This window comes from Petaurus breviceps, unplaced genomic scaffold, assembly GCF_028583685.1.
Source record: "Petaurus breviceps papuanus isolate PSGF00001 unplaced genomic scaffold, PetGlider_PUasm1.0 115, whole genome shotgun sequence".
NCBI classification, from domain to species: domain Eukaryota; kingdom Metazoa; phylum Chordata; class Mammalia; order Diprotodontia; family Petauridae; genus Petaurus; species Petaurus breviceps.
Window position 1 is genome coordinate 10,573,990 of NW_027185612.1, and position 18,871 is coordinate 10,592,860.

The 18,871-nt window shown below is 36.2% G+C and overlaps 1 protein-coding gene across 1 annotated transcript in view; it reads right to left on the bottom strand.

Annotated features, from left to right (window-relative positions):
* Positions 1 to 18,871, bottom strand: part of LOC138158691 (receptor-type tyrosine-protein phosphatase N2-like) — a 187,965-nt gene that overhangs the window by 11,406 nt on the left and 157,688 nt on the right. The window contains exon 11 of the mRNA XM_069084825.1: positions 7,026 to 7,099. Within this exon, the coding sequence (XP_068940926.1) occupies positions 7,026 to 7,099 (74 nt within the window). The remainder of the gene's footprint in view (positions 1 to 7,025; positions 7,100 to 18,871) is intronic.

Consider the following 18,871-nt stretch of genomic DNA (forward strand, 5'->3'; position numbering starts at 1 on the left):
ATCCATCCATCCATCCATCCATCCATCCATCCATCCATCCATCCATCCATCCATCCATCCATCCATCTGTCTATCCATTTGTTCTATCCATCATCCATTCATATCTCTCTCTCTCTCTCTCTCTCTCCATCCATCCATCTAATCTACCTCCTGGATTTACTTATCACTGTATCCCTTCTGAATTTACATATATATGCACATGCATATGAGCATGTATTTATATATCTATTTATCTACATATATAAAGTGGTTTTGGGGAGGGGTAACTAGGAAAATCACTAAAGACCTCTTGAAGAATATGGCACTTTATCTAAGCCTTAAATGAAGCTAGGCTTTATGAAAGGTGGAGTTGAGGAGGGAGAGAATTTCAGGCACAGAAGATAGAATGTCATGTATGGGAGACCACAAAGAGACCAATTTGACTGGAATGTAGTGTGTGTAAAGGGGAGTGTAATCAGCCTAGAAAGAAAGACTGTGAAAAACATTAAATATAAGAAAAAAAGTTTATATCTTATCCTAGAGGCATTTGGGATGGAGGTTCTTGAGTGGTACAGGGACATGGCCAGACCTATACTTTAGATTCCTGATTTGTCAGCTGTCTGGAGGGTATATGTATTCCCTGGATAGAACAGATAAAAAAAAGACTAATGTGGAGACAACAGTCCAGGGCCTGAACTCATATTGTGCACATGAGTAAAAAGAAGAGGAAAGATGTGAGAAATGTCAAGGAGGTAAAATCAGCAAGATTTGGTGACTGGTTACATCTGTGGGTGAGGAGGGGGAAAAGTCAAGGATGCCCCTGAGGCTGTAAACTTCAGTGACTGGAAGAATGGTGCTATCCTTAATACAGAGAAACTGGTATAACTGGGTTCAATGGGAAAAGATAATGAGCTCTATTCTCAAAATGTTGAGTTTGAGGTGCTTGTGGGACAATCCATGCAGGCCAATTTATCAGACATCTTGTGATGTGGTGCCAAAGCTCAGGAGAAAGAGAAGGGCTAGATATGGAGATCTGAGAGTCATCGTCATAGAACTAGCAGTTGAATCCCTAGGCCAGGAGTGGGGAACCCATGGCCTTGAGGCCATGTGTGACCCTCTGGGTCCTCAAGTGTGGCCCTCTGACTGAACCCAAACTTCATAGAACAAATCCCTTTAATAAAAGGATTTGTTCTATAAAACTTGTACTGTCAAAGAGTTGCTTGAGGACCTAAAGGGTCACAGGTGACCTTGAGGCCACAGGTTCCCTACCACTGCCCTAGGCTGTAGTGAGGAAGGAGAAAGGGAGGGAGAGAGAAAGAGAAAGAAAAAGGAGAAGAGGAGAGGGAGGAGGAGGAGCAGAAGGAGGTCATTCATGGCAGAGTCCTGAAGTAACCCACGCATAAGGGGTGGGGCATAGATTATGATCCTGCAAAATAGACTGAAAAATATAAAAAAGACAGGTAGGAAGAGAACTATGACAAAAGTGGTCAAAAAAACCCAAGAGAAGAGCATCCAAAAGGCAGGTGGTTAGTAATATCAGATACTGCAGGGAGGTCAAGAAGACTAAGGGCTGAGTAAAGGCCATTGGATTTAGAAAAAAGTGATCTGGGAGAAGTTTTAGTGGAGTGGTGTGGAGAGAAGCCAGAGTGCAAAGGATTGAGTGGAAGCAAACCGAGTCCAGATAGCTTGTCTAAGAAAGAGGTTGGCTGTGTTGACCAGTAGAGATTTAGAATGGTAGCTCTGGAGGCAAGTGAAATTTTTTTTTTAAGGATGAGTTTGGGGAATCTTTTTTGGCAGAAGAAAGGTAAGAATCAGGGGGAGATAGGAATAATTGAAAAACATAAACTCTTAGAGGAGATGAGAGAGGATGGGATCAAGGCTACACATAGAAGGCCTGGTGTTGACAAGAAGGGCCACCTTCTCTTCCAACACCACAGCAAAGGAGGAGAAAATGGGACATGATTTTGAAGTGTGGCATTGGGAGAGCTGGCAACAGATGATTGGTGGTTTTCTCCAGTGGTGTTCTGCAGCACAAGGGAGAGAAGAGAAGGCATATGGGGGCAGTAATCCAGTGCTGTCATTCTGAATGAGTGTCAGCAGGGTACTGGGTAGAGAAGACAGTGTAAGTGGTTAAATAAAGGTCAAGATTTTGAAGGGAGGAAAATGAAGACAAGTAAGTTTGATGATCTGGCTGAGAAAGGAGAGATTGATGATTTAGGAGGGGTGAGGCACAGGGAGAGATGAAGGGAAAGGAAGTTATGGTTAGATAGATGAAAGTTAGCATTATGGATTATGAAGGTGGATGGACATATGAAGGGTGTGCCCATTCCCGTGTGTCATCAAGGAGTAAAAGTGCTGAGTTAAGAAGGCTGATAAACTTGAAAAGATTCGAATTTTGTGAGGACTTTGGATTTAATTTATTCCAATCACCTCATTTATAGGTGAAGGAGAAACTGAGGCACAGGGTGGCTATGTGACATGTCAGATCACTGCAGTAATAAGTGACAAAGTCAAAATGCAAACTCAGGTCTTTTAATTCTAAATAGAGCCCTCCTTAAGTTGTACTCTGCTACTCTGGTCTCGGAATGAAGAATGTGTGTCCCCAACCATTCACCAAGTTACAGATAGGCTGGGATCTGTTTTGGTGGAGTTGAGTCCTAGGGAGGACTTTCCCAAGGTCACACAAGTAGCAAGTACCAAAAGGACCGGTATTTGAATATAGCTCCTTCCAAATCCACTGAAGCACATGACCTCTAGGACCTTGACATATAATTAAACATATTTAAATAACATGTATTTTGTGAAAACCACAGGATTTTTTGTTCTTGTTACTAAACTAACCAAAAGCACAGGAGTTTTAAATTTATTATCAGAAGTATTCCTTTGCCCAGGGAACTCCTTATGGGTGACTTTTCTATTGTGACTTTAATTTGTAGTTTTATAGTCTACACTAAATTGCATATTCAGTCCCTTTTTTTGTAGTTTAAAAAAACCCATGTGATTTGTTTTAATATATTCAAATAAACTGTCTGAAGACTACCTCCTTCTGGCCCATATAACTGAATACTTAGAGCAATATATTAATTTGGTAATTTTAAAAAATGACTGAGAAAGCTCAGATTTCATGGGATTGTGTGGGGAAAGGAATCTTAAACTAAAATATAGTAGTAATTTGCTTGGGCTTACAATAGTTTTGTCCCCTTGTACCTGAATTTACATAATTTTTTTGAAATAGGCAAATCTCAATTGTCTAAGCCGTGATGTTAATAATTCCAAAGTCATATATAATGAAAATCTCTGTCATCCAAGAAAATTGGGTGATGGGAAGAGTTATCACAGAGAAGAATTAGAACAAAGTTAAATGCAATGTTAGAAAAAAAAAACAACACTGAACAACACAGCGTCATGGTTCTCTGATGATTCTGAAAGAACTTGAGGCCTGTGCAGAGCCTCAGGCCATCTTCTTGAACATCAATGACTATTGTCCTATAGGTAGGGAGAAGTACCAGTGAAGTCTGCATGATGTGATGCTGAGTAATTTCTGCCTTTGGAATGTATTGTATGATTCTATTTTTTGTAGAATATATGCCATCCTAATGTTGATACTAAAATTAGTTTTCATTCCTTGGGCATGAACCAATTGGTGTTAGAAGGGGGAGGAAGTGTGAGAATTGGCCTATGGAGAGGGAAGAAGGAAGAAGTCAACTGGGAATTTACAATTTTCTGTGGCTACTTAGTAGCTTTGGTTGCAGATAATTAAGAGCTGCCCCCATGAAAAAATCAGACTCATCATTTGCAATAATAGCAGAGTCACTATCTTGACAGTAATCGATTTTTTTTTTACTGGGGGGGGGAGGACAAGGAAGGAAAGGAATAACAAAGTTTTAGCAACTCTACTCTTCAGTTAATCTTTGTATTATTTTCCATATAGACAAGGGCTATTAACAGGTCTGCTTCCTCAAGGTCACAGAGTGAGGGAGTAAAGAAGTCTGACCTAAGGTCCAGGTTGCCCAGTTACATTTGTTTCTACATAGCAAATGTTCTTTCTTTAATTTGGACTTGGATAAGATACTCCAAAATGTGCTAACTTTTAAGAATATTTTGCTTTTGGATACTAAGACCCTTTTAATTCCAAGAAACAAATCTTAATAATGGAAATATCCAGATGACACCCTAATGCATTACTAGTAAAACTGAATACTTTTGGAAAGTGTTATGGAAGTTTGCACTTACAATTATAAAAATAATTATACCTTTTGACCCAGTAATCTTACTGTTGGGAAAAGGGAAAAAAAAGATCCGTTAAAAAAATTGCTAGAAGCATTATATGTAACTAAAACCCAACAACAACAAAACTAAAAGTAACCTAAATGTCCTACATAAGGAAATGACTAAATTAATTATGGTATATTAATATAATGTAATGCTATAATGTCATCAAGACCAATAACTAAAAGGAATTACTCCCCCCCCCAATAAAAAACAAAACGCTAAACTGAAACTGGAAAGATCTTGATGAAATAATGCAAAATGAAAAACAAAACAAAACCCTGAACTATAAGAATGGAACTCTTAAGAGAATATAGAAGTAAAGATGAGTGAGAATTAATAGACACATTGTCCTGGTGAAGTCTTAGAGGTGATGATTGTAAAAAAATAAAAATAACAGTTAACATGTTTACAGCCTTTAAGGCTTATAAAGTGTTTTACATACAATATCTCACTTCATCCTCTCATCAACCCTGTGAAGCAGGAACTACTATTACTACCATTTTACAGATGAAGAAACTGAGGCTGACACATTAAATGACTTGTCCAGGGAAAAAGAGTTAGTAAGTATCTGAGCCAAGATTTGAAGTAGGGTCTTCCTGACTGCAATTCCAGTGCTTTATGCATTATATGACTTACTTAGCTCTTGCTAATGCATCAAAATTGATATTAACTTTAGATTTAAACTATTAAAGTGATGATACTCTGTGTATTGAAATGAACAAAAATTAAAGTGTAAATAATGACTAGTCAAATTTAGTTAATTATATGAATAACTAACCTTAAATTTTTTATAAAACATTTACGAGAAAAAGAAAACCGGAATTCAGATTCAGCAAACACATTGCTTCTTAATTCCTTTAGGCCTTATGTGTATTAACAGAGAATGCAATGTAATATAAAGAGCATGGGATTTGGTAATACTTTTCTGCCAAGTCCCAGCTACATCATTTGCTATGTGTCTGTCCATGGGTTGAATCATTCAACTCCTCTAAGTTCCATTTTCCTCATTTTAAAAATGGAGAATAACATTATTTGCCCTTCCTACTTCGTAGGGTTGCATAAGGAAAGGCCACTGTATCCATGGTAGCTCCCATTGTAATCACTTCATTTAGTTCAGCAACATCTTAGGGTGGTAAAGAGTTGAAGGCATTGTAAAAATTCCCAGTTTTATGATGGGAAAAATGAGGCACAGAGAGGTTAACAGATGTTTACAGTTGGAGAATGTCACTATTCTCTAAATAGGAAATTCATAGAAAATAGAATAGGGAAAGAAATCTAAGAATTCTGTGCATCTGACCTTACTGCAGTTTTCTTTTGTGTATGTATGTACACACACAAACACACCATACATACATATGCATATAAGCACACACACATCACATACATGTACATATACATGGATAAATACATATGCCCATCTAAAACTTTAAATCCCCTTGAGAAATTCAGCACTAACATCTTTTTTTTTTTTGGTGATTTCAAGCCTTCTTTACAAGCACTAACTCTTCTAAGTGTCAGATATACTTTGAGAAAGGATATATTTTCTCACACACTTTTAAGACATGGCATTTTAAAGCTTTTTTTTGTGGGGGGAAGAGTGCTTTATTTTTAGTAGACTATAGGGAGGCTGTTTTCTTAGCTCCCTTGTGTATGGTCCCTGTACAGTCCTGTATATAATACAGAATACATAGGAGATTGGAATGAATGCATATTGAGCCCAAGAAACCCTGCAGATAGGGGTGGCCAGGTAGCAGAGCGAGTAAGAGCTCTGGCCCCAGTGTCTGGATGACCTGGGGATTGAAACCGGGCTTATACACTTAGCACCCACCCAGAAACACCTGCCTGTGTAACCTTGAGCAAGTTACTTAACCCCAATTGCTTTTAAAAAAAAAAAACCCATAGAAGGTTTTGCTTGCATATGCTCTTGTTATTGTTTTAAATCCCCAAGTTTCTGATATTAGATTGTTTTGGAACTCACCTCTCTCATAAAAAGCAGAATGTAGTAATAATAATAATAGCTGACATTTATGTAGCACTTTATGTACACTAACTCACTTGATTCTTATTATATTTCCGTGAGTTAGGTACTTGTTGTCTCATGCTTCCCAAATCTGGTTAGTTGAAAGTTCCTCAAAGGGCTTCATGAACCTTGCTAGACTATGTAGATACCAGGAATTATTCTTATTTTTAGTAGTGTTTTATCATGTTACCATATTATAACATTAATTATTTAATATAATTTTAATATATATATAATATAATTTTAAATCATATAAATTTAATTTATTAAATATTATACATGTCATTTATGATACTTGGCTACATCACATTATAGTATGTTATGTCACACTACACTATATTACTAACATACCACATATTTCATATCTTATCATATCACATATATTCATGGATTGCCAGCTCAAATGCTGCATTGGTAACCATGAAATGTAAAAATATCCAGAAGTCTAGACCATTGGGTGGGTGCTCTTCATGGATGAAGGACATGTCTACACTGATGACATCATAGGCCAACCAAAGCGCTATAGTATAAGTTAATCACAACAGATGTTAGAGTTGTTACAAGAACCAACAACAAACACATTAAGAAAGTAGTCTAAATGTCTCTTTTCCCATAAATAAACTCAGGTTGGTAGCTAGTCAAAGCAGAGTGACCTATGGTAAATCAGGGCATAGGCTCTCTCTGCTATCAAGAAAACAGCTACATTGAGAGACTTTTAATGCATTTTAAATCCCAGTGGATTTATCGACAGTACCTTTGTCTGGACCATGCCTGGTCTCTGGTCCCTCAAGTGCTCCAAGGTAGCAGCAATATCAATCTCTTTAGCACCTGCAACAAATCACAAATTGGGCTGATTTCAGAGCACAAGATAATCCATGCTGCATCTGTCAATCTCCTGCTATCGGGGTTCCCTTTGGGCTAACAGTCCAATTGAAAATTATTACATTCATCCCTCAGCAGACTTGGCAGGCAGCTGCAATTTCTGTGTTCATATAGAAAAATAAGAGGAGAGGGCAGCTTTGATTAGCATTAATTCAAAAAATCTTGGGCAAAAAAATTGGTAGAAGATGCTTATACAGATACTTACCGATAGCAGAACATATTTATCAGAACAAAAATTATCCTTATTTATTTAAATGGGAGGCATTTAAAAAGAATAGTTTGAACCATATAAAGCAGTCTGTCAGAGCTTAATTCAGTCTGGGTAGAATTTTTTCACCAAAAGAAAATTAAAGCAAGAGACATACAAATGTTTTAAATTTTAGAATTAATTTTTTAAAGCAGTTGTCCTTGTGTCCCCCACTCTGTTTTCTAACATTTAAGAAAGGAAAAAATGACCATAGTTACATTTACTATATGGCAACAACACCAAAACATTCACTAGAGTTGATAATGTATTTCGTGTAAGATGACAATATTCAGAGAAGCCCTGTTATTAAAATTCATCACTTATACTTTGTTTTTGGAAATTCATTGAATCAACAAATATTCTGTGTTCCAGGCGCTGTGGAAAATTGGAAAAAAAAATAAGATGTGGTTCTCGCTTTCTGTGATCTTACAGTCTCGTAGTGGAGATTAGACAGGCATATAAGTAGTAAATGAGCGATTGTAGGAACCAGAAGAGGAAAGGATCAATCATTTACAGCTGAGAGGATTGGGGAAGGCTTTGTGGCTTGAACGTGGTACAGTGGATAGAGTGCCAGGTCTGGAATCAGGCTTTTTGAACTTGAGTTTAAATCCAGCCTCAGATACTTACTACCTGCATGACCCTGGGCAAGTCACTTAACCTTGTCTTACCTTAGTTCCCTCAGTTGTAAAATGGGGATAATAACAGCATCTCCTTCCTCAGGTGGTTGTGAGGGTCAAATGATACGATACTGCAAAGAACCTAGTAGAGTGCCTGGCATGTATAGTAGGTGCTACATAAATATTGATCTCCCCTCCCCCCACCTCCCTATTAGAGGTAGCATTTGAGTTTGGCTTTAAAGGGTGGCTAGGATTTAAGAAGTAACTAAGTGGTACCGAGGATAGAGTGCCAGATCTGTAGTCAGGAAGATCTGAATTCAAATTCAGCCTCAGGCGCTTATTAGCTGTGTGACCCTGAGTAAGTGATTAAATCCTGTTTGCCTCAGTTCTCTCATCTGTAAAATGAACTGGAGAAGCAAATGGCCAATTACTTCAGTACCCTTGCCAAGAAAACTCCAAATGGGGCCTTGAAGAGTCAGACATGACTGAAAGGTCTCAATAAGAACATGGATTTGAGAAATGGAGATGGGATTTGCAGAACAGAGAGCAGCAAAGCACAGACTGTCTTCTGGAGATAGAGAATGCTTTGGCTGAAACTGGACCACCTAGGAGCACAGAATGAGAAGTCTGCAACCAGGTTTTTGCAACCAGGTTACTGAAGACCTTGAAAGCAAGACTCAGACTGGATTGGAAGTTAGGAGATCAGTGTTCTAGCTCCAATTCTATGTCACTGAGTAGCCTTGGGCAAGTCATTTAGAATCATGGATTTAAAGTTGGAATGGACATGGGAGGACTTCTAACCCAACTTTCTCATTTTCCATTTGAGGAAACAGTGGTCCAGAGAGATTAACTTACTTTCCTAAGGTCACTTAGGTTCTAAAGGTCAAGGATTTGAAATCATATCCTCTGATTTCTGATCTTCCACTTCTCAATAATGCCTGCACTTCTTTGGACTTCATCTTTTTGAGTGTATAAGAAAATGGTCTCAAATTCTCGAAATCTCTATTAAGAATAAAAAAAAAATACCACCTCTGTGATTCAATGACTTTGACAACAAAGTGCTTTTGAAAGTTCATTGTCAGAGAAACAACATAATTGAAATTGTGCATTAGAGGATTAATCTGACCTACTCTACACACAACAGATTGGTAGAGGTTGGGGAGGAGAGAGGGAAGTTAAAAAAAAAGGCTCTGAATGAGGCTAATGGTAGTGGATATGGAAATGAATAGATATGAGTGACACTCTGGAAGGAATGACTGACTCCTCACTAGATATATTTGCCCAAATAGAAAAACAAACCAATACTGATTAAGTGAAAATCATTCCTCTCTGAATAGAAGTAAACAATGTTTCACAGTTTCCAACAATGAATATAGTTAATAGTATGGAAAATGCTGTAAACATAGGTAAACTTAAACCTCTCCTGACTTGTATGACATGGTTTTGATGTCTTCACCATCTTGGATGATTTCCTCTGGATCCTCTCTAGGCTGTTCCTCTCCTCCTTCATTCAGTTGTTTCAGTTATATCTGATTCTTTGCCACCTGACCTCATTTGGGGTTTTCTTGGCAAAGATACTAGAGTGGTTTGCCATTTCCTTCTCCAGCTCATTTTACAGATGAGTAAACTAAGGCAAAAAGAGGCGAGTAACTTGCCCAGGGTCACACAGCTGGTAAGTGTCTGAGGCTGGATTTGAACTCATGAAGATGAGTTTTTCTAATTCCAGGCCATCACTCTATCCAGAGAGTCATATAGCTCTAAGTTATTAATATCTAAAAGATTTTTTGTCTTTGGGGAGTTCTACTCATTAAAAAAAATTATCTGAAACATCCTAATAGAATCTAGTTTGTTATCAAAAGAGATGCTAAGGCAGAGATAGAGGTAAATAATTCTTAGTGTCATTTTAGAAAAGCCAAACAAAGTATCTAATACAAGAGTCAACCTCACTTGAATGGTTTTTACCTACTTAAGTAACCATCCATCTACTAAAATAATAGCATTATATACTTGGTGCCTATTTAGTGTGATTATAGTAATAATTACATAAAGAGCTCATTTTGTTCAGAAGACACACTAGTTTGAAAAGAGATAAGACTCATAGCAGAAGAGAGATGTATTGTTTTAGTTCAACAGTATGAAATGTTTTGGTTATGGGGCCATGTACATTCCAAACATTCTAATCAGTGAGAACACAAAACCAAGAATCAATAAAACATGATGGTTAGATACCATGCCAAGGAAAACTTCTCACTGGATAAATATTAGCACTATCATAGATTTAATATTAAAGGGACTGACTCAGGGGTTCATAAGAACTTTAATATGTTAAATGCTTTCCTACTTTACCTTGATAGCAAAGACAGTAAGATTATAATGGTGCTCAGTTCTTGAGCTTGTTTCCCACCTAATTGGCTTTTACTGGAGTAATTTATGAATATTATTTGATTAGCTGAAAACTGAACAATGTCAGTTATTAGGAGGTAAAAAGCAAAAAAAAAGTTTCAATATATATGTTTCATTTAAACAAACTGATAAAATAATGAAGAAAATCTGAGCTCCAAGAAGAATGACCAGATTAGTCCAATTAGAGATGGCCATTTTCTGTTTTGCTTTACCAGAAATTGATATTGCCATGGAGACCTCTTCCTTCCATTTCAGTCCTTCCTTCACTTTCTACTTCTCCCTTCTCAGACTCCAGATGCCACTGATTTCTTTTCTAAACTCCCATTATGTAGACTTGTGAATCTCTACCCTAAGCATCACCCTGATACTTTTAAAAGAAGGCAAGTTTACTGGCTCAGTATGCATAGTGCATTTTCTTGGCATTATAATACTATATTAGATATGGATGTCAACCTAACATTTTATCTCTTGACCAGCATCAAAAAGGCCACTGACAAAAAGTTTTGAGATTAAATGAAAATTATAGAGAAAAGTAAAAATAAGTCATTGTAAAGGCTGTGACGATGATTTGGCTTATGGTACAACCAGTTTCTTCAAAGTATCTTATAAACATTTTCTGAACAACTTGTCTGTTATGTATTATTTTGTTCTCTAATTTTCTTCTATGTATCCAACTGTATGAATCCTGTAAGTTTTTTTCACAGCAGGGGTGCCATTTTTCCTAGTTTTTGTTGTTTTCAAACTGGCTCCCATGTTATATTCAATGAGACTAACTTCATTCATCATTGAGACCTTTTCTTACAATGAAAAAATAGCTCTCAAGACCCCTAGGAAGATCAAATCTAGAGATGTTCTAGGACCTCAGAGGCCATCTATTTCAGTTCAACCCTCTCATTTTACAGATGAGGAAACGAAGTCCCTTAAAGGGTCAGTAACTTGCCTAGTGTCACACAAATCAGGAAACAGAGTCAGTATCTGAACCCAGACTTGGGTTGACCACCAAATTTGGGGGCCTTTCCTGTTCTGCTTCTTACTAATGCTAAACATTAGACAGGTACCCACCGATTACTTTTAGCTTTTTTTCTAAGTATCACTTAGCCTGGACAAGTGTTTGATATATTACTTTTATTCCATAACCTATTTATACTTTGCTGTTATCTTTTGCATTACAGAACAGATATTATTGGGCAAAGTTGTCTGTAAGGTGAATTACATTTTCTCACTGACTTGCATTGTAAAATCATAGATGTGAAGCATATTTTAATGAATGCTTGAATCCTTGTCTAAACAATGTTTCCTTTGTAATTGTCTGTACTTTATTTTATGCATTTAAAAACATTATTCTCAGAAGGGATTCATAAGCTTCACAAGTCTGACAAAGGGATTGATGACATAAAAATGGTTAGTTTATCTAAGGCGCTTTAAAGCTCTGACATTATATGATCTTTGAAAATTAGCTAGTTCACCACTTTCCAATTTTGTGAGTTTTGAAGTCCATATTTTGAGTTTTTCTGAAATGAGGAATATCTACACTTTTAGTTCTTACCAGAGTTATTTGTGTAAATCCAAGATCCTGGAGGACAAGTACTTGTAATTTCACCTAATTTAGTATCATATAGAAAAAAAGTAGTCAAATAATTTTTCATCATATTAAATTAGCATGATTAATTTTTTCCTGACTGTCCACCTGCTTTATCTATCAAAAATAGAATAATATTGCAAGTATTTGACCTCATTAACAATTATTCTAGTAGTGATAACAAATATGTTAACTATAAAATAGATGGCATATATTTCCATGGAAACGGATTGAATATTGCAGATGCAATATTATAGTGACTTCATTGAAGACACCAACAGAAACTGTGTAGAAATGAGCATAAGTACAAAAGACCAATATAACAGAATACTGAAAACAACTGGATTATACATTTCATCCTGGTGTTCTTTGTCCATTCAAAGAGGGTACCATGTATTTAATGTGTTTTTTTATGTTTTATTCTCATATAGATTTTGCATTTGATCATTAGGGGAAATTTATTGTGATCTGTTTGTACTTTCTATGAACAAATCCTTCTTGAGAAGGAAAAGAGAGTAAGCTTTGAGTAATGTTATAGGAAGCTGAGAATGGGCCAGTTTAATATAATGTTATTTTGAAATCAGGGTGTAATGTGTACGTGTGTGAATACAGATTGAAGGCTGGCCTCAGAGCCAGGAAAACCTGGATTCTCATCCTGCCTCTGGACACACTGGTTGTGTTACCAAGGGTGAGTGGTTCAACCTCTTTGTGCCCCCAGGCAATTCTTTAAGACTGAGTCACTGAATACTTGTAGATCTGCATTGGAAATGGGAGTTTTCTCTCCCACTGAAATCTCAGTTCTGAACACCTCCCTGGTTCACCTTCTCATTCCCCATATACACATAGCTACATCTGGCTAGCCAATTCTGTGGTCGTTCATTAAACTAAAACCAAATTAATATCAAGACACACCAAAAAAGAACACAGATCCCACGAACAAAATGCTTCCAGGACAACAAACTAATCTGCACTAAAGTAATAGGAGCTAGCATTTCAAAATAAACTATTCTTAAGTACAGCTATGTAGCTTTTACTGTGACTAATCAGATTAGTCATGAGAATTTGTAGATGCATTTTGGAAGAAAATTTCCTTAAATAAGTCTAATATTTATAAAACTGATGAAAAAAGGCATAGATAGGCAATTTAATACCTAGGATATAGTTAGTTCCCTTGGGAAAACAGCCTTTTTTTTGTCTTATTTATCCTTTCTTGAAATTATTTCTGTAACATGTTTGTAGCCGTTGTGATCTCATATGTGGCCAAGGACCTTTTGTACTCCATAGTGAATACTGTTTCCCTACTCTGAGCAAGCCCATATCTTAGTTTTCTAGTTTTTCCTTCAGATTTCAAGCTACTAGCACTGCTCCTTACTTATCAGACGAAGCCCCTTAAATTTAAATTCCCTTATAGAGAAAAGATCACAAGGTATGCCTTGTCTTACCTCCTTCTCCCTGAGTTTTAGCAACAATTTATAGACTTAAAGGGGATTATAGGATCATAGATTGAGAACCGGAAGGTCGTCTGGTTCTAGCTCTTTAATTTTAAAGATGAGGAAACAGGAGCCCAATGACTCACAAGTCTTACAGATAATCTTATTATGACCTTCCCAGCTCAGTCATAGCAAGTCACACTGTCCTGCAACTACTCACCAAAAGCATAGACTGGACCCTTCCTTGGAACATGAAGAGCACCTGCTGTGTTAGAAGTAGCTCATGCTTTCACCTTACCTTGTTTCTCACTGGTCCACTGAAGGACATTCTGAATCAGATCTTGTGTTTAGTTCACTCCTTGATTAAAACAATTGCCTTTTCCATTTCTATCAAGTAAGCATCTAACCCAAGGGGTCCCTTCCAGAATCTCTCCACTTACTTTCTCATTCTGAACCTAAACTCCAAGGCAGGCCTATCTTTACGTCCCCAAACCTGGCTAAGAAAATTTGACAGACACAACAGAAGTCTAATTGAGTTGGGGTACTTTCCCCTAGTTTTCAGCTAGGAATTCAATCACTTTGGGCTTTCCCCTCGGGGTTTAAGCTCAAAAACTACGTGTTGTCAGTATAATAATAATTAAGTATTCAGGGAAACATAAAAAAGAAAGGTCATATGGTGTGGTGGATAGAGAGTGGGCCTTGAAGACAGGCAAACCTGGGTTCAGGTCCTATCCATGTCACTGGGAAGAGTCATTGGTTCTCTTAGTGCTCTAGACATCTTAAGTTGTAGAGAAGGTACATACTGCATTAATAGAAAGAAATCACAGATCCTATATCTCTCTTACTATGAAAATTGGAACATATTTTTAACTCTATATTAAAAAAAACTGGGTGGGACCATTTTACCCTAAACCATGAGACTCTTATAATAGTATTATATTTCTTGAGTTCTTTCTTTATAGCTATAGTTATATATACTCTATGGAGTCACCGATTAGGAAACATTCCCTGGAATAATTTCTTATAGAATTTCGATTAGAAACATGAAATCATAAGAATTATAAGAGGTAAGCAGGTGGTACAGTAGATAAAAGTGTTGGGCCTATAGTCCGGAAGCCCTGAGTTCAAATTCAGCCTCAGAGACTGTCACCCTGAGAAATCACTTAGCCCCTTTTGCCTCAATTTCCTCATCTGAAAAACATACCTCTCAGGGTTGTTGTGAGGATAAAATGAGATGTTATTTGTAAACCTTAAAGTGCTATATAACTGCTATTATTGTTTTTATATATTTATAAATTTATTTATTATCAATTTAGGTATAATTTATTATTTTATAAATAATAAAATTATATATGCATTATTATAGTACTATATAATGCACGATTTGTTATTAAAATATATTATCATTATTATTATCATACAAGAAGGGGGGGCGGTTCTAGTTTTAGCTCTGGCAGTGATTCATACGGTAGTTACCTAATAGTTGATGCTTGTCTCTGGTGGACAGCCTTTGATAAAATTCTATGAGCAAGCTCTCTCTTACAGTATTCTCTCTACAGTACTCCATTACATCACGGCATCCATTTGGAGTATTGCTTGTAAATGAGAATGAGAAAATAACAAGTGCTTTTAGTTAGCTTTTCCCTAGAAAAACTATCTTGAAATAATCTAGAAGAAATAATGGGAAGTACCCCTCATCAAAACTAAAGAAGAAATGAAGTTTAACAGGTAGAAGGCAACATTGTGAAATAAAGGAATTATTAAATAAAGTCAGTTTTATGATAGACAATATTTCCTAAATAATCATAACATTTATATAATGTCTACTATGTGCCAGGCACTGTTAGGCTCTTTATAAATATTATCTCAACTCAATCCTCACAACAATCCTGGGAGATAGGTATTATTACTATTATGCTTATTTAACAATTGAGGTAACTGAGGCAAACAGAGGCTAAGTGACTTGCCCAGGATCACACAGCTCGTTATTGTCTGAGGTGACATTTGAATTTGGGTCTTCCTGACTCCTGGCCGCGAACTCTATCCCCTGCACCATCTAACTGCCTCCCTACCTCAGTGCTAATATTAATAATAGCCCATTGCAGTATATAGAAAAAACTGATTTAATAAAATTCTCTTTTGAGGGGGCAGAAACAAGCAGAGAAAACATACTAAGGGAAAATGTGCCTGCTTGCGGCTTTCTGGACATCAGTACTCTACTTTTGAGAAAAGTGAAACATAAAAATCTGAATTTACAAAACAGATAAATTATTCTCCTCCCTCTCAGCATCATTCAATTGGAAAAGGATTCTTAACACCATGGTAGGGTTAATATATTATTTGCTTTATCAAAATTTGTTTTGCTCATGTATTTTCAGAAACAATTATTGTATAAATCGAGGCACATCTGTAGGGAGAAGGGAAAGGGATTGGATCTTTAATTTCCTTGATAGAGAAATCTCTCTACTCATGTAGTCTGGTACCTTTTCTACAACTCGTGATCTTAGAGAATGTGAGAGGTTCTATGCTTTGCCCAGGGTCTCATAGCCAGAAGGATTCAGAGGCAGCCCTTGAACCTACAGACATGTTCCTGGCTCCCAGGTCTGTCTTCTAGCCTCTGTTATATCATTGAGGATTGCATGAGGTACAGCTATGTGTGATGAAATATCAAGAGGGCAGAGAATTCATAAAGAACATTATCCAAGTCAGAAAGTATGTGAAATATTAAGTTATCAGGAGGTAGAAGGATAAGTATGAGAACATTTCATTTCCAGTTTAGTATTTTTGATGAGAAAATGATTTTAGTGAGGCATGCAGAAAAGTTTCAACTACTTTGTATTTGTAAAATCTCAGGGTTGCTTAAATACTGAAGAGACAGATGTGTTGTACCTTCTAATAAAGCCATGCTTGATTCATTTTTTTCCATGCATGTTGAAGGGCTATACATTTTAAATGAAAGTATGCCAGGCACTGTAATCAAAAAGTGTTAGGTATGTGGTACACTCAGTAGATGCTTACTTGGGCCCAATTCTCCCTTGGGTCTGGATCACTACCTTGTATACTGGGCACCTAGAAAGGCCCATTCTTGGCTGTCATTAGGGGCCTATTGTAAACCCTGCAACTGTAATGCCCTAAATGGTCTACTGGTGTTAGGAAAGGATATGGGGCACTTGGGTCCCATTTAGTGCACTGCTCAATAAATATTAATTGCTACTACTATTACTTTCTAATTCACTTGGGGTTCATTGGTTTAGAAATTTACTGATTGGTTAAACACATTTTCAAGGCAACAGAAGTTGTTTGGCATTGGGCCTCATATTAAAAGGACATTAGATTTAAGTATTAAAACTATTTTTTAAAATGAAAGAATCAAAGCTTCAGTAAAAGGAAGGAAAAACAAGGGGACATCTCACTAGTGTCTCTTTATGTTTTTGGAGTGAGTCAACAGGATTAACTACATTTTATTAGACTAGTTTCCTTCAAGGTAAACATGCGTGCCTGTGAGCTTGTGTCCACTATAGAAAAGACTTTACATTATCAGGATAATCATTTGCTAGCCTAGCTTTCAATAGTCTTTGTAATAATAATAAAATATATTCTTTGAAAATTTTTACCCAGAATGTTTTCCAAAAAGACAGGAACACAATTTATTCTCTTTTCATTTTTAAAAATTAATATCCATAATATATTTTAAAATTGATATCTATAACATAAATTTTTTATATGAATCTATTAAAATTGCTTCTAGTTTACTTAAAAATGCTCTCCTAGGTGACTTAATTTTTAAAACTCCTCGAGGTTTTAAATATACATACATGTAGTTATGTGCCTACATATATGTATGTGTATATATGTACAAATACACACATCTCCCTAAATAAATGTATATTTGTACATACGTATATCTATATATCTAGATATGTCTAAATATATCTGGATAGATATCTATCTATGAAAGATATGTTCATTCAGGAAATACTCTTGGAGTCCGAAGACCTGAGTTAATGTCCTAACTCTGCATTTCCTAGCTCAAGTGATTTAGCTAATAATGTGTTGGGTTACTCATCTGTAAAATGGGGATATTACTTGCTCTATCTACTTCATGGGCTTGGGTGAGAAAAATGCTTTTTAGAACTTAAAGCACTGTAGAAATGTGAATTATTATTGATTCTAATAAAACAGAGTGGGGGCAATTTATGCCTGAGAGTTCCTTACCATTGAGGCCTGGTTTGCCATTTGCCCTTTGGCACCATTATTAGTCTTATTCCTTGACACCACCAATACAGAAAGGCATAACAATTATTGCATATTATGCCAGATTTCTCTCCACAGCTTTCCATGAGGAGTCCTCTTAGAATCCATACTGAAATTATTTTAATCAAGGAAAGCCTTGCAAATTTTGTTTAAAAAAGTTACAATCAAGAATATTCTTGCTGAACCTGGAAGCAAATTACTCTCTGATTTGTGCAACATGTCGGCAGAATCAAAGAAAGCACATTTGCATCACACTCATTTTAAATTCAAGTAGTGCAGTGGCAAGACAAACCAGGTATTTTTTTTTTTTCAGTATCAACTTTTTCTTTTCTTTTCACAAATGTTTAATTATTTTTGGGAGGGACTTTGATCCCTGGGACATTAAGTTAGCTTTAGCTCAGTAGTTTTTTTTTTTTTTTACAATAAAATAGAATTAATCAATTAATTAAAATTTAGCAAAACTTTAAAGGTCTGCAATCTCTGTATGGACATATTCATCTTTAAACCACTTTTCTTAATCACTTCAAAGGAATGAGCAAGTTTTAAAATGTGGCAGCATGTTTTTTTTTAACTAGTTACTAGAATGTACTTTCCTGTAGCACAAATTGTTGACAGAATGAATATGTAAGAAACTAGTCACAGGTATCTAGATGTAAATGCTTGCTAATTAGTTATTTATAAAGAGAGAAAATTAGGAAGGAATAATTATTAAACCAAAAACAAATGTGTGTGGGAAATGAAGGGAAGAACAAGTTTATTCAAGTACTGTGAAAATTCTGAGTTCTAGTATGGTCCAGTATAGGTGTTCTTAACCCTTTGGTAGTATACTGAAGTTTATGGACCCCTTCTCAGAATCATGTTCTTAAATGTATAAAATATATAGGATTACAAAAGGATGGCAATTACAATGAAATACAATGATCAAAATATTAAATAGTCAAGTTTATGAACTCCAGGTTAAGGACCTCTGTTGTAGAAAGAGCTTTGGATTTAGAATCTGAGGACTTAGTTCCAGTCTTGACTCTCTTACTAATAAATGTGACCTTGCTTAGATCAAGGATCTCAGTTTTTTTTTCATCTGAAATTGAGGGGGTTTAGACTCAATAATTTTTCAGGCCCTTCTGAATTCTGACAGTCTATGGTCCTAAATTTGGAGGTCTAAGGCCTCTGATAGTGAATAAGGGTGCT